The sequence below is a fragment of the Colias philodice genome, chromosome 1, assembly GCF_061535455.1.
Source record: "Colias philodice isolate Cphi_HAF_F1 chromosome 1, ilColPhil1 Martin Lab GWU primary, whole genome shotgun sequence".
In the NCBI taxonomy this organism is placed as follows: Eukaryota; Metazoa; Arthropoda; class Insecta; order Lepidoptera; family Pieridae; genus Colias; species Colias philodice.
In genome coordinates this window covers 14,723,137-14,741,013 of record NC_143086.1, presented here as the reverse complement: position 1 = coordinate 14,741,013, position 17,877 = coordinate 14,723,137, and the positions used below count along the sequence as shown (strand labels likewise).

The window sequence follows — 17,877 nt, the reverse complement described above, 5'->3', positions numbered from 1 at the left end:
TGCTGTTTATATTACGCCCCCAAGTTATTTTATTATGGAGATACTCGGGTTTAGTAGACTTTACTATTCCAAATAGCAAGGTGGCAAAATGCATGTGCAATGTGTAAATGTGTTGACGTTCCAGCTCTTCTTAATATAGGTATACGGATACGGATATGAAATTATTTCGGATTATCCGTTAGTTTCGGATAATTTCGGTTACGGATATTAAAATTTTAAGGAATTTCAAAAGAAAAAATACAAATAGCTAATATAATGGTTTTATTTATACCGGGTGTAATCGTTACGTGTGTACAGGCGAATTTTTCGTAACTATTACAGATAACAAAAAACTTTAAACTGATATCAAAAGTACATTACCTAATGAGTAAAATGACTATAATAACTTTTTAAAAATAAAACGAGAAATATCGAAAAAAGTTACATTACAATAAAAAAGTTACTTTAATTTCCCATACATTTTGTGTTCAAAGTAAATGTTCGAACTTCGAAATGACGTCCTCGTTTTAGAATACCATTGTATTCCACATCGAGCTCTATTGCACGCCTCATAAGCGAAGCGTTGAGGTGGGTACTACTGTCACTTCGCGGAAAACATCTGATTTTTCAAATTTAAAATGTCTTTATGTATCATACATTGCACTTGTAAGATAATACATACACACACATATTAAGAAAAAACACTATTTTTAACATTCATGATATTTTTGATGTCATTTTTGTTATTTAAACTAGTTAAAAAACAGTTTAAAAAAGTTATGTCTTGGACGTCCGTGTGTCTGTATGTGCGGAGGATTTTCTTGTTAACACGATAGCGACCGAAATACTTTACTAATCGAGTCTTTTTTTTTCTCTTACGCTTGAGTATGCTCAGGAATAGAACCCTTTCATTTTTCAGGGTCTGATTCGATGTGGTTTAATTGTTATTAAATAAACAAAAATAATAATTAATAAATAATTATTAAAAAAAAATTATGAGGCGTGCACTTTTGGATTTTCCAAACTTTTTACAGTTTCTAAATGAATTTTCATTAAAATTTACGAAGTTATTTAAGCACAAAACCAAAAAAAAGAACCATAATTTTTCATATTACATGTTTGGGATAAGTAGTAATATCTCATACTAAATGTATGGGAGTGATTGGTGTAAAATTTTTGGACATTTCCGGTTTTAATTTAAAAAAGTTATTATTACCATTTTACTCATTAGGCAAAGGGCTTTCGATATCAGTTTAAAGTTTTTTGATATCTTCAATAGTTACGGAACAATCGCCTGTACACACTTAACGATTACACCCTTTATGTTACCATTTGGTAGAAATTACAATCAAACTGTGAGTTTTGAATTAAAATGAAAATTATTATAAATAAATATTGATTGTTATCTTATGTACCTAAAATAAAACTGTAATGCGCGCGGCTTGTGTGTCGGCTGCACCCAGCCGATCAAAACAAGTCCTATCGTGTCTCAATTAAGCTCCGCCCCTATCCGATACTATCCGAAACTTTTATTTCGGATTCGGTTACGGTTACGGATATTTTTTTATATCGGATATCCGATAGTTTCGGTTACGGTTACGGAGCTCCCTAACATCCCTGCTCTCAAGTTGGATCGAACTGCACATGGTGTGCGAATTTTATTATAATCGGTTAAGTGGTTTAGGAGTCCATTGAGGACAAACATTATGACATGAGATTTATATATATTAAGATTAAGATAAACCCATTAACTCATCATGAATGTGAAGTTATATTCGTATTTCCGGAATGTTAGTACCTATAATATCTCGGATTTGATTCAATAACTTTTAATCGTAGTTAGACATGATCCGACTTTAGAGGAAATCGAGATTCAAGCTTGCAGGTATTCAGGTATTCGGAATAGCGAATATAGTAAATTGGTATTGCTGTTTACGTCATGTGAATTGGATTGATGAAATATATATTTTCAGAATGTAGGGATGCACGTATTTGCAATGATAAAGATCTGTTATTCTGTAGTATTGGAATAATTGATCGTCTTGAAAGTTGTTTGTATCCCAGTTTACTTTGTACTGATTTAGAACAGAAAGTCGACTTTACGTATGTTTTTGATACAACATATCCATACTTCCATACTAATATTATAAATGCGAAAGTAACTCTGTCTGTCTGTCTGTTACTCAATCACGCCTTAACTACTGAACTAATTTGCATGAAATTTTGTATAGAGATATTTTGATATCCGAGAAAGGACATAGGCTACTTTTTATCACGGGAAATAGGATAGGTATTATCCCGGAAATCCCACGGGAACGGGAACTATGCGGGTTTTTCTTTGACTGCGCGGGCGAAGCTGCGGGTGGAAAGCTAGTATGTTATATGTTTATATTATTGATAAATAAAAAAAGCTTATATTGTACCTAATTTAAAACTTTTAAAGAATTATTATCGACTCTAAAAGCTATGTGAATAAAACGCAAACTTCAGTACAAATCGTGTTAAACTGCGTTAATTCAGAACACTCAAACCAAAACTTTTTAAGTCACTAACACCGTTTACGAAACACATCGTAAGTTAAATTTAAAAAGTTTAAAATCCTGATTAAATTGAAATCGCTTAGCTCCAATATGACGCTTTGATAAACTTGTACGTGTAAAAGGCGGAAAATGTAAACATAATAAACTATTTCATTCGAAATTTTCACATACTTTTATTAACTTTGCGAACGCTTTCCGACGTTATTTTTCTTTGACATGGCGTTGAATTAAATTGCTTTGCACTAAGTTTCGCTTATCTGCTAATAAAGGAAACGCTTTTTAATCGTGTAATTGTTGAGAGAGTCTAATGTTCTAAGTCCTTGTTTAAAACTTTTGTTTGCTGTGTCAGTTTTAAGAGTATGCACGATTATAACTCGTATCAAGTATCTCTATTACTTTTTTTTAAATTAAAATTTTATCCATATATACTTTCACAAGTTATCTTTAAATCCGTCCTGATTCTAACGTTACATACGAAAATATTATTCATCCAATTCGCAAAGGAAATGAGTCAGTCATTTTCAAACAACTTCCTAACAATATACCTTTCTTGTGGGCAGACTCGGGGATCCTCTTTGAGTTGCAGTTACCTTTCACAAAACCCTCTCAAACATTTATGATTCGCTCCAGGAAGCTATAAATGTATTCGATAAATCCTGTAACGTCGGAAGCTTGTATTGTACAATATTGGATTAAAATTTCAAGTTATTTCGCTTGAGAACAGTCTAAGCTTTTCACATTTTAGACTGGATATTGAACTTTAAAAAGCATGTATTTTTAGACGTATTCACATTCATACAAAGATTTGAGATACGTTCAAGTGATTTCAATTATATTTTAAGAAATTGATTTTCATTTATGATTTCAAGATACTAAGAATTTACTTCATAACGAGTTTTTCACGAACGGGATAGTTATAGGCAGCCAATGAATTTAAATTATGCTAAATTGTAATTGAATTTTAATATTATTATCGACATTCCTGCCTCTTGCTTGTTCTCGGAATCGGTGGTGGAAATTGACTCATTAAAATACTTGTGAAAGTTTTTTTTAGTTTTGCATAGATAAAAAGATTGTAGTTAAGAGTTTAAATTGGATTGATAAGTATAAATCCAGCCTCAATAACGTATACTAGCCGCTCACTCCGGCATCGTACGAGTTGATCTTGTTTTAAAAAAACAGCCTATCTCACTTCTGAAAAGTGTAGCTTTTTGGTAACGAAAGAATTTTCATTATCAGATCTGAACTTCCGAACAAACCCTGCAAATAAGTAAAGGTACCTTTTAGGAGAGCACGCTCTTTCTTAGACTACATCTTCTTTTAAGATCAGGCGAGTTCGTGGTCAAACACTTCCCTATTCATAAAAACAATTAGAATTCCTCCTTTATAACTAGTATCTCTCTATTATTCATAAAGAAGTTGGAATCTTTACCTCTTATCACTCGTATAGATTTCATCCTGCCAAATCGTTCCAGTAGGATCTTACATAGATACTTTCACAATATACCCTACCCACGACAATTGATCCTTTATTTCCTATTATCCTAATAGCCCTGTTCTAGTAACAGGTTATACCTTGATTGGGTGATTGCTTCTGCGACTTGTAGCGTTATTTATCGGTTAGCTGAACGACTTGACAATTGCTTTGTATTAGTGGGTGGCATGTTATGTATCGTGGGTATGATTGATGTGTTTTGGTTTTGGTAGTATACTTACGTTGTGTAAGACAGTATAGTAACATATGTTGAGGAAGACTTGAGAGAGTACTTTCTGCTTATAACTTACTACATAAAGGTTACGGTGGGATGAAGGCATTTATAATAATAGTTTTTCTACTAAAACGTTTTCATTAAGTTGTTCTAGTTCTTTCTGCTACTACTAATTACACATTCTTAGAAATGTGTTTTGCAAACGCGCTCGCCATTCTGACACGTTATTATATAATACGGAAAATGTACTTTTAATTAAATTATAATTAATTTTAAACATAAATAAATATGTACATTTTAAACAGTAATTGCAAAAGTTATTTTAAATATAGCTTGGGGGTGTTTGGTGGATACCTGGAAACATCGACAAAATACAATTTTAATTTATAAAATCACTGCATGTTCCTGATAGCCGATATAATTAAAATAATTTGGAAAATCCAAAAGTGCACGCCTCATAATTTTTTTTTAATAAATATTTATTAATTATTATTTTTGTTTATTTATTAATAACAATTAAACCACATCGAATCAGACCCTGAAAAATGAAAGGGTTCTATTCCTGAGCATACTCAAGCGTAAGAGAAAAAAAAAGACTCGATTAGTAAAGTATTTCGGTCGCTATCGTGTTAACAAGAAAAAGGATCCGCACATACAGACACACGGACGTCCAAGACAGAACTTTTTTAAACTGTTTTTTAACTAGTTTAAATAACAAAAATGACATCAAAAATATCATGAACGTTAAAAATAGTGTTTTTTCTTAATATGTGTGTGTATGTATTATCTTACAAGTGCAATGTATGATACATAAAGACATTTTAAGTTTGAAAAATCAGATGTTTTGCGCGAAGTGACAGTAGTACCCACCTCAACGCTTCGCTTATGAGGCGTGCAATTTCCTTTGTGTATTGATTGCAAAAACAAAAACGAATGGTGAGAATAGCTTTGAAAAAACACTTGCGTGAATAAAACGCGGGTTAAAGTGGAAATGCTCTCTTTTCCAGTTTCACATTGTACTTATTACACCTGACATGGCTGTATCCGATAAGTAACTAAACATTTAAGCCGAGTAATTAAATCCTTTGGTAACTATCGGTTCCAGGAGTAACGTTTGTTTTGTTCGCTGTTAATTGATGCTGTTCGTTAATTAATTGTTGAGACTACACATGGAAAGGATCGAATTCCTTTGGAAGTTTAATGTGTACTGTTTTGTTGATGTCGTTCATGAATATCGCTTGGATGTGAACTATAGGCGCAAATAGCGTTGGAAACTTATGTCGTTTCCTGAGTAGTTTTAACAGAATATTGTACGTCGAAGTTGTTCGATATTTTGCATTAAATTGGAAAGATTGGCTATTATTTTCTACTTCGCAACGACGAGACAACGAAACAAAAGATCACGTCATGCCAAGGTATAGGTTTACCTTCATAATGGGTTCCGTCTACGTACTTGCTAGTTGCATTTAGTTACTATATAAGAAACCAAGGTTCTTGGGACTATTTCACTTTGAGATGTTCCAATTTATCTATCAGAAGTATTGGAAATGTGCTTAAAGTATTTTCGAATTCTCCGGAGATGGAATTCGTCTATGTTGTATTTGAATCAACATCTTTAGTTGATGATGTACAGAGACTTCGAGTTTGATCCCTTAAAATAAGTCACATTTATTTTAGTATGGGAAACTTTAAAAGCTAGGATATATAATTGAAATGCAAAGGAGGGTCTTTATTTTTCTTGCGTAGTTTATGCCCCAATTTGGTCTTCTATTTTCGTAATTATTTTTGTTAATTATTGACTTGAAGCAAAAACGATTTTCCGATGAATCTCAAAGTCCCAATTAGTGTGGAGTGTGGACGATAATTATGCCCAACGTTACCCGAAAACACGGTAAAGGTGTTCACTAACAAGCAAAACATGTTTAAATAGGAACCGAATTTCCACGTGAATATTACGTCGCCCACAAAATGAATTAGTCGATGACGCGGTGTCGATATTTCACGTTAACCCGATTTAATTGAGTTTCGGTAACGTGGACTAGCTTCAAGTAAAAACAGTCGCACAAAGCTTTGTGACGTCACACTGGCAAAAAAATCACCCGGGTCACTTCAGACTTCAGAGCGTGTGAACGCTCTAACGTTCCTTTATGCGCTTGACAGCATGTGTCAGCCGCTGACGTCGGGAACTGCTTGAATTGCTATTGAGGTCAAACAGCGCAGCAGCGCTTTGTTGCTTATATAATAGAGGGCTTTCAATTCCTTGATTGATGTTATACTGCGTAGTTTTGGATTTGTGCTCTAACATATCCTTACCTTGATGCGGGCAGACTGTCGCCAATACATAAAATAGAGATAATATAAATGTCTACATTGTATGTTATTATAACTTTTGTTTCAGTATTATACCAGAGAGTGTAGTTGACATATTTAAATGAGATTCATGAAAACTTTACGGAAGTTTATCGTTTTCTATTGCTGTATTTTACTCTACGTTGCTCGTAGAAACATAGCAATTCCAACTTACATAACTATGGGTTTTAAGCATTTTCTCATCTATAACTTTTATTTTTGATGACGATTAGATAAAAGAGTGTTATTTTATCAAATCGACATAGTAAGTTAGGTCATGATTTATAAATAGCTGTCCCCGCGGTTTTACCCGCATTGCTACGCTCCTGTTAGTCTTAGCGTGATGATATATAGCCCATAGCCTTCCTCGATAAATGAGCTATCTAACATCGAAAGAATTTTGTTCCTGAGATTAGCGCGTTCAAAGAAATTAATTAATTAAGTATCTATAGATTCATGAAGGAAAGCATTTTACCTAACCAAAATCTATGGCAAATATTCTCGTTTCAACGTTCAAACAGTTGAAATCCACGTAAATAGATTACGCAAATCCTTATGTAGGTGCTTGTTGATTGAATGCATTGATTCTATAGAGTATAGACAATATCGGAATCTGATGCCTCTGCACACATGCCCGAGGTCAGATTCGATGTTATTGGCATGTAGTTTGTGAATATACTAGCCGCTCCACCCGTATCTGGTTGGTATCACTACATAGTATAAAACAAAATCGCTTTCTCTGTCCCTTTGTATGCTTAAATCTTTAAAACTACGCAATGTATTTTGAAGGGGTTTTTTTATAGATGGAGTGAATCTCGACGAAGATTTAGGATGATGATATTAGGTTTTAGACAAAGCGGGCGAAGCCGCGGGTGGAAAGCTAGTAATATTATAAAGCTGAAGAGTTTGTTTGTTTGTTTGAACGCGCTAATCTCAGGAACTACTGGTCCAATTTGAAGTATTCTTTCGTAGTTAAATAGCCCATTTAACGAGGAAGGCTATATATCATCACATTAAAACCAACAAGAGCGGAGCAATGCGGGTAAAACCGCGGGGCACTGCTAGTAATAAGCAAAGCATATATGTTACTATAGAATAATTTCGTTTTCTATTGGTGAAAGAAAAATTACAGTACTTGAATAAATTTTTAGTTTTATTGTCTACAAAATAGGAGGTACAAATCATTTTTCTCTGTAATATTAGTGTCTACCTTCTTCCACCGTATTATGTTGGCTGACTTTAGAATTTCATTAGTCTTCCGCCCTTGTAAAAAGGAAATATTTTTATGAATAAAAAAATACAATCAATTTCATCAAAGCTACATGAAATAAAACATACATTACTGTTAATCAATTCTATACTCGTTACTCTTGTCAAAATGTATTACAAAAACAATACAATCTCCCAAACACATACAAAAGCTATCGATTCAATACAAACCATTAGATACGAAGTGTTAATCCAGACTCCAATTATAAGGCTTATGCCTTTACTCGGCAGATGCAACGATTAATTCCCTCTTCCTGTACAAATAAATTCTCCATAGATTTTGAGCTATAAACCGCTAACGGCAAATATGCTGAAAACTACGCATCGTTTTGTAAAAATAGTTGAGTTTATCTTACGGTGTTCCTTTCTGATAAGTCCATATAATATTTTAATAGTGTCCATTCAAAATGAAATTTCATAGCGATGAAATGCTTATAGTTACATTGGAAATAAAAAAAATAAAAAAATTATATAAAAAAAAAATAAAGTGTGGGATAGCTTTATTGCCAATGATATTATATATAGAAACAAGAGGTACAAAAAATATAATTGGCTGTTGCAGGTACGAATCCCATCACATTATCTAATTTTATCTATACTTTAAAATTCTCAATGTCTCTACATAGGTACATTCAGAGTGGTTCTTCTCCTAATCTATATCTATCTATATCATCTAAACTAGTTTTCATGACATCAAATATAGACAACACAACTGAAATCAAAGCGGTTTGAACTAACAAGCTTGCCATCTATATTTGATAAGTTCGCAAATAGAGGCAAGGTAAGTACTAACTCGATATTAATCGGTTTTAGAGCAATCACGTACGATTACAAGTATGTTCTCAGCGGTGAATCATACATAGTTTAATATCGAGTAAGTCGAGTTATGGCTTACTTATAGATGATTTGTAATGTGATTAATATTATGAAGTTGAAGAGTTTGTTTGTTTCAATGCAAATAAATTAGGACAAAACAATGGTGTAAAACATATAAGTGAGCTAATAAATTAGATAAAAAAAATGCCATAAAACTCAAGAAGTAAATAATTTTGTCACTTTTACAATATCATCATCATGTTTCATGGCTCTACAGCCGCGGATGTCTTGACCTTTTACAACAAACTAAAATTAAATTCAAATTATTAAACCCCACCTAAAAAGAGTCGATCAAAGTGCCAATTGATTGAATTAATCGCGTCGTAAATTAATTATTGTAACAACACCAATATTATCGGAGCAGTGTGAACGATAATTATAATTTAATTGTACGCTGCGTTGGGTTCACTAGGAGCAATTTGTTCGCGGTAAAATTCTGGTATAATACCCACGATCCCGCTGAAAATGAAACAGTATTCAAAAGCTACACCAACTTATAATATGAAATGTGAAATTGTCATGTCTTTACTTCACGTCGCAACAGTGATTTTATGGTACGATTTTTGTGTCTGGAGATAGTACCTTGCTTACTAGATAGTCGAAGTCCAAAATTATTCAGGGTATACTCCCCGGAGGTGGCTTTCAAATACGCATACTGCACTCAACAAAGTTTATAACAGTAGTTTGTTAAAAATGTGGCGCCATTTCCGAAAGTGTACCTTTTCATTATTTTACACGGTCCTCTTTTTACGGTCACCGATCAAAAGATTGTTAATGTACGGACACCAATTTCGCTACGCTCACTTTGGTTGCCTTTGTGATTAACATTGTAACACAATGGAACAGATGGAAATCAAATAATGTATATCTTAAAAGGGAATTATCGTTCAGAACATCCATGTTAAACGGATTCTCACTATAATCCTATCATGCAACCACTTGAAGATTTATTTATAACTAGAGGTCCGCCCCGGCTTCGCCCGTGGTACATATTTCGCAATAAAAGGTAGCCTATGTCCTTTCTCGGGTATCAAAATATCTCCATACCAAATTTCATGCAAATTGGTTCAGTAGTTTAGGCGTGATTGAGTAACAGACAGACAGACAGAGTTACTTTCGCATTTATAATATAAAATATAGTATGGATTCAGTGTGGATCTTGACATAAGTATATCTTCATGTTCGTCTAATTTTCAAATTAACGGTCATTTGCACAATTTTCATTAAAATTTAACACCAGATGAAAGTCAACTCAAAGGCTGCCTATAACGCGAAAAATTAATCAACTCTTGTAATTTGAACGTCAATCACACCCTTACCCCGCTGTCCACTGTAATAATTTAATTTAAAACTACTTACAATACATAAAATATGATACCGGGAAAATTGAAACCCTGAATTTCTGGAACAAAATTGTCACATGAGATGTCAGTCTGTTTTGTCCGGAATAACAATTTAATCAACGTCACGTACTCGAGTGTAGTTAGTGTTTGAGGTTAGGGGAAGGTCACACCGCACGCGGTAGCGGAAAACTTTAGTAGTTAAAGTCTTTGACAACTTTAGTATTGTCTATGTGTATTGAATGCATGCAAAATTGAATCGCATTTGACTTATATGACATTGATTTCAAACTATTTCACTATGAGTTTGATTAGTTCTTAAGGATGTGAATAAGAGACGTTTTAACTACATATAACAATAAATATTAAATTAATTATACAGAGATTATTAATTTGATTGATAGATTTTAAACAAATTACAAATAATTTCTTTCATACATCACCCATTTACATAGCGACAAAACCATTAACGTATGGTAATAATAATAGTTTAAAAAAACTAAAAAACACGCTTTTCATAGAAAACCGAACTAAAAATAGAAAATTTTATCAAATTATTGTATTGTCATCGGTCCTCAATAAATCTACAAAGTTTGAACGAAATCTGGCCGTTTAAAGTGTGTCAAAATCGCGCCCAAAGAAGTCGGTTACAAACAAACATACAGGTGAAGCTAATATAAAGCGTGTAAAAATTAGCAACATATTCGACACGTTATACCTTATTCGATGTCATGATTTTTTATATTTCGTTACCAGTCATTATATTTTGAACTTAGCAATATATGGGAATTCAAAAACAAAGTATTTTTAATTATTATGAAAAGCTAGCGTTGCAACCTCGCTTAAATAATCGCTTCCGCTTTCCTCATCATACATAATCTCTATCTAAACCAATACAATATTCAATCGAGAAGAGAGATTGTGCCATCTGTGTCTGTGAGATGACTATTTCGTAATCTCGTATTAAAACAGACTTAGTTTATTGGTTATAAGTAAAGTGGGCATCAACTGAGACGAAGTGTCTTCAATACCTGACAAAAAAGTTTCTATATGAAGGTCCTATCGGGGAAAACGATGTAAATAAAAATGCAACTTTTTCAGTTTTCTACAAAAATCTTGTTTCTATTTTACCAATAATAGTATTTTTTTTTCGTGAGTGCAGTTAGTTAGCCCAAACATGGCCGCTATGAGCGTTATATGAGAGAATTAATACTATGTAATAGTAGATTTTTCATTAATCATCCATCATTTCCTTCATGCGTTATAAAGTTCATTACATCATCCTTGCACTATCATTATTGAATAAGTATAACGACTACTGTATTTTCATATAGTAGATATAATTCATGGGAAACTTTGTTTATAGGATCAAATTAAAGACACCCTAACTTGTGTTTACGTCACTATGTATGTACGTGTGTGACGTTTAGTAGTGCGTCGATTGTGACCACACTTTTTGTACAAAATGGAAATAAGTTTTCATTAGGTAACTGAATGTTTTAACATAATTTGAAAAATGTTTCTGTTCTGCGATTAAAATGTAAATTTAAAGGCGAAGGCCATTATATTTCTTTGTGTGTAATTCGGTATGGTTATTTTAAAATGAACTACAACGTTTCTAATATGTAATTGCCTATTATTACGTATATATTGCCTATAACGCTGTATTTTTTATATCCAAACAAAACAGTTCACAATTTAAGGAATATGTTTTTCATTACCGTTTTTTTCGTATTTAACCGTCGAGTAAAGATTCATCATTAACCTTAGTGTACATTGTAAAATATGCTCTCATCACCTGTCACATCACAATCATTTATTCATCATCATATTTTTTTATAGCGAGCCCTCGCGTGCGCAGGCAAGCCTTACCTAGGAAATTTGGTAAGCATTGAGCAATTTTAAACTCTAAAGCTGCACACATGCACGATGTTTAAGCTTTACTTATATGCGTTACATGAATTCAAAAAGCATGTTGAATTGTGTGGCGTCCATTGTGAGTTAATCTCTGTCACATAGAACGCATTCTTAGCGTGCTTCAGAGCGCTAAAGATGCTGCACTATGAATTGTGTTGTACTACGATGACATATCGTCAAAGAAAGCGAGGCGCTCTAAGGTTGATTTAACAGTGACGCCTTCGCGGGCAGCTATGCGTCTCTTTGGATCGTTTCATTGTTTTCAAAACCGAGCGGATAGCCCGCGCTGACGGTAATTTGACAACTATGAGGCGGCACACTCGTAAAGCGTCACTGATAATCCAAACTTACGCGTGCTAAATACGCATTCTATCTGACAAAGCCAATAGCGCGTATTACAATACACCGCGGCGTCAGATTAGCGTATTGACGCGCACTAAAAATGCATTCTATTTGTCAAAGCCTTAATTCGCGTTCTATCTGACAAAGCCATTGTGTGCTTATTGTGTGTTATTTTATCGCATGGTTACACGGATTTTGTGGTCAAATATATAACAAAACGATATTGCATCGTATTGATTCAATTGCGTGAATTTGCTTACCGCTGCAGTTGTCCTATGCGTAGGGCTGTCAATACTGTAAAATTAAATATTCTAAAAGATAATAAAAAGCTTGAAGTTAAAAAATAAGGCTTATCAATTTTCATTTTGTAGTTAAGGTTTTCTTTGCGCTGGTTTATCAACATTGCATTGAATGGCTTTTTCACATTGCATGATAATTATTTTGTGCCATATTCATTTCGTTGCTTTAAATTATAAACATATTCATAACTTTGCCATTGCTTTTCCGTTCATGTTTCAATGATTATTTAAATAAAAACACAACCACCAATGAGTTAATGTGTATGAAAGTGTGTTATTTATGTAAAAAAAATAATGTAAAAAACTCTATCATTGTTGTCATACATTTTAAGAAATATCATGAATGCCCTCACATGTAATATATTTATGTCATTAAAATATATGTCTATTAAATATTTACTAATATGTGTATACTTAATCTTAATATAATTATAAAAATATATGTATTTTAATTTGAATATATGAAAAGCATTAAAATATTTGTACAGCCCTGATATTTTATTCATTTGACAAGCTATAATTTTCTGTTTCCCATTTTCTATAATGCACAGTAAGTAAGTAAGTAAACAAATAATCCTAAGATAATAAGTTTACATTAAGGGTAATAAAACTAATGATTGTAATGAAGATTATGTTTCAACTACAACAAATAAGTCATATTTAAATATACAACGTATTTATTATATTCAACGTACAACAACGTTTTGTATAGTTTTATGTAGTATACGATTTTAAAAATATTAAATAGATTATAAATCGATAATAATGCCGATTAAAGTGAAAAAGTTATTTTACTTAAGGCCTGTTTAAAATAAAACTTGAAGTCTCATAATATAAAACAATGATGTCCAATCTAGGATTCCACAAGTACACACTTCCAACCTAAACAAATTATCTACTAAATTATTTTATCTAAATATTAAAACAAACACATCGCAATCTAATTCCAAAAGATAAAATAAAAATTCTACTTCCTATCTTAACAATTTATTAAGTGCGAAAATTCAAATTATTGCCTAATAAAGCCAAGGTATCAATTTTAGCGGCTGATACTGTCAACACTGCAGTGTCTTATCCACTGCTTATCTGAAAAGGCGGCTATGGCCGAACGCCAAGTATAAAGTTGCCTGGTTAAGTATAAACTTTCCTACCAGGTTGCCTGGTAGAGATTGCTGTTCAGCAATAAGGCCGCCTTATGTACAAATGATGCCTTTTTGTGATTTTGTTCTTTTTTTTCTGCTTTGTTCATTCATATTTGTGCAATGAAGTATAATAAATAAAATAAATAAAGTTGTTTTTATATGAAATAATTAAAATTAGGTACCTATACCGTTTAAAAACGGGCATAAGGATCCATTTTAATAATGTGTTATTGTGGGTATGATTCTTTGTACATTGTATGTTTTTTTTATATGCATTTACCGTTCGAATTAATAATTATCTGTGTGAACATAATCTTTGTAGTTAAAAATAATAGTCTGGTTTAGTCAAAGACAGTTCTTTATTGACAATATTACCCTCAACTCATGCCACGAAATAAGCATAATTAAACAAGGTCGGTTAATTTTCAAAATCCTTTAATAAACTCGTAACTTCAATTATAACGAAGGAAACTTCTATCCTAAAGAACGTTAATTAATTTACTTCTTATTAGTATTTAACTAATGAGCAGGGAATCTGTTAACTAAAGTAAAATAACCTTACTAATTAAATGTTAACAGTCTGAAATAATTTATTACAATTCTAAAGAATACCCTAAACTGGAAGCGGCTTTGAGACAAAATTAAAGTTATAAAGAATCATAATTTAATTCAAGAACTCTAATTTTGATAATTTCGCTAACAATGGAGCAAAAAAGAAACATTCCATGGGGTTTTCAAACTTGTCAATATACTGAAAATCGGAGTTTTTGAGTACTTTTCTGTCCAGTTTTCAAAGAGTCATTCATTAGTATGACATCTGTCATACAGACGGTGTGTTTTTCTTTATTTTGTAATATAGTAACGCTACCAAACTATATGTGGATGGAACAGAAAATATTGGAAAGGTAGCTTTGCGTTTTTGATGATCCCTTGTTTTAACGAATCTTAAATAATACTTCTGTAAATTACTGAAATGAAATACCTTTTCCTTTTTAAACGTTCTTCGTGAAATTTTGTCATCAATCAATAATATAGGAACCACTTTCAAAATACTATATGATACTAATACTTAATATACCACCTATAGTATATAGTATTGATTTGTCGTACATAGCAACTCATTAAGATTAATTAAAACATAGAACATCAAAAACAACAAGCATTGCGAATTTTAAAACCATTATATTAAATCATACATACCTACCGCACCTCATTAATCAACACTTTTCACCCTGTTTGCAACAGCTCACTATTTCAATTAACCGATAGCCCGAAAAACAGCTCAATTTAAAGCGTTTTTTAATTGCTTTCACGTCCATCGGCAGAGATCAATTTGCTAGTAAAGTCAGGAGCAAAGTTCCGATTCGGCTAATGCAATTGCACCCTCCATGCCCAAGGCATGTTTTTGAACAGCACCTTGATGCTTTCACAAGAGAATGCTTTGAAATGTAACTGCTCAAAGCATCCATATCTATTGCAACAATTCTTGCACGCGTAATCAAATCAACGTGTGCTATTTGCAATGTGCTGTTTGTGATCAGGGTTATCTATAATATATTTGAGTGTAATTATATAAATAAAATATCATCTATCAATATTTATAATATCTATTATACATTCTTTAATATATATACATACTTTGAGGGTTAGAGAAAATTTTATATTAAAATAAATTTGAATCTTAAACTCTGTGATATTTAAACTACGATCGCATTGCAACTTAACATTATCATTACAAAGTTAGTTCTTGTATTCGACCCTATACTATTTGATACGAATTCCTCTAACATAGCATAATTTATATTGCAAAAGCGAATAATCAAATGAAACAGTCATATTTTACAAGGAAATTCACTAACAGAGTTACTACGAATCATTTGGAAATGAAGATTGCATAAACGATTTAATAAAGCACTCTTCAAATGAACGCCTTTTCGGAGTTATTTATTTTCATCAAAATTCAATTCGATCGTTTAGTTGCAACCTGGTTCACTTTATCAGAGAGATTTTATAGAGCCTTTCTGATGTTTTTCAGAACTAATTATTATGAGGTTTATTACAGACCCGTCGAACAGATTCTTCCTTCATATTCTTTATCTAGGTGACCCAGTACTTAACCCACTATTTACAAATGCATAACCGTATAAAAACTTGCATGACGTATCACATTAAATAAATTGAAGTGTTTCTGTGAATTCAAAATTATTTATTAAGTGAATAATGACATAGTTCTAATAAAAAACTATGTGTATTTAAAAATTTTTTCGGCTTATTGTAACCGAACTTATTATTACTACGAAAAAAATATTATATTATATAAGCTATTTTATATAGAAAACTTAGTATTATATTGATTAAAAATGTTAATTCTATGTAACAATCTACATATTATATTGAACCCTGTATGCCATGTATTATTTTATATATAAATATCTATATCCAACCTATGGTGTGACAACACTATCTTCTTCCTTTTGACTAACACTTCCTTACAGTGCTTATATATCTTCTACTACGGTTCTACGAAGGCTATCCCCTTGTGTACATGTTACATGTAGACTAAATAATAACTTGATTGCAGCCCGGCTTCCTCGTGAATATCAGATGGAATCTCAAATAGCGGAAATGCAGGCGCACCTTAAATTCTTGGAATCTTTGTATAGGGCCCGACAGGAGGATATTATGACGCTCCAGGTGAATACAGAATTTAGTAAATGGAACTTTCGGGAAGGTCCGAGACGTTTGAGCTTTGCGATGTCTTTGAGGTTTTGGGGCTACTACCGTTTTGCTATTTCGTTAGTATGAACTAGATATTTGCGTGTTTGTAATAATTTGATATCTATTTGAATATCAGTAAACAAACAATGAATTATTAAATAGTAATTTTGAAATTAATTACAATTTTGGTCGGGCAATATTTAACTGGTATCGATTTTAATTACAATCTTCCATAACTATAATTGGTTTCGTAATTGAAAATACAAGTATAATATTTTGATAACATTATTACAAAAAAGTTTCGATAAAGCTCACTCGCCTTGATACACAAAAGGAAACACTTTATTATTTTCTTATCTTTCTTTATTATGATTGTTTTAATAATTTTATACTTTCAATTGTAAAAAGTAGTCTTCTAATTTATATTATTTTGATTTTTTATCTGTTTTTCTTACACACACGAGACGCAACGACGTTCTAACATGTTTTATGTTTTCAGCACAAGGCCGTCACGTCCAATAATTCTCAAACAGCTTTGAATGACCCGAAAAGTGCCACTTTGGCCCCGGAAGTGACTGCCCGTCTAAAGAACTTGACCGGTATGAGTAAAGGCAATATCCGCCCAGAAATATCATGTAACCACATCAGCTTCAATAACCTACGCTAGATTTTAATAGAATTACATTTCTTTTTTTTTCCTTTTTTTTGGGTGTTATAGACTCTTAGCGGCGTTGTGACAATGCATTAACGTTTAATTAAGAGCTATTTTAAACATGTAGAAATGAATTCGAATATGTAACATACAAGTTGTAGGTTACATTAGGTAACTATACTAGCTAGCTTCCATACAGTTGCAGCTAAGATTACGGTCGTACTAACAGATAAGTAGACATGTTAATAGTATTTAATATAGCCTAATGCTTCGCATAACACATTTACGGACTGTGCACAATATTATATAAACGCTTTGACTGCTTACAAATATAATTACATACAGCAAATATACCTATTTATTTATTACTAAAATAATTAACTTGAAAAAGCACAGCGATTTCTATGAAGCGAATGTGTTGTGTCGAATGTATATTTTTAATATATTTATGTAATTCATTATTTATAAGTAACCATGGGGGTGGTGTAAACATTCACAAACAACGGTATGTGATGACAGATTTATGTATCTTCGAATTTACATAAAAACATGTAACAAAAAGCTCTTGGTGATAAATGTAATTTGAACTACTCAATTCCTGTTTTATGCAAGTTTGAAGATAATAACTAACATTATTTCTAGACGCTATAGAAGCTTATAACTTTGTAAGAACTTTCTATCGGAGTGGTACCTACTGTATTTGCGTTGTGAGACCGAAAGTGATAAGTACATAATGTTCGTTGTA

General features: G+C 32.2%; 1 protein-coding gene across 4 annotated transcripts in view; it reads left to right on the top strand.

Annotated features, from left to right (window-relative positions):
- LOC149491488 (alpha-1,3-mannosyl-glycoprotein 4-beta-N-acetylglucosaminyltransferase A-like) overlaps window positions 1-17,877 on the top strand; it is a 103,438-nt gene that overhangs the window by 60,720 nt on the left and 24,841 nt on the right. For 3 of the 4 annotated variants that reach the window (XM_089697766.1, XM_089697759.1, XM_089697772.1), the window contains 2 exons: window positions 16,344-16,456; window positions 16,980-17,079. The exons of the other annotated variant lie outside the window; for it this stretch is intronic. In XM_089697766.1, coding sequence (XP_089553892.1) covers window positions 16,344-16,456; window positions 16,980-17,079 — 213 coding nt within the window. The remainder of the gene's footprint in view (window positions 1-16,343; window positions 16,457-16,979; window positions 17,080-17,877) is intronic. 4 annotated transcript variants of the gene reach the window in all.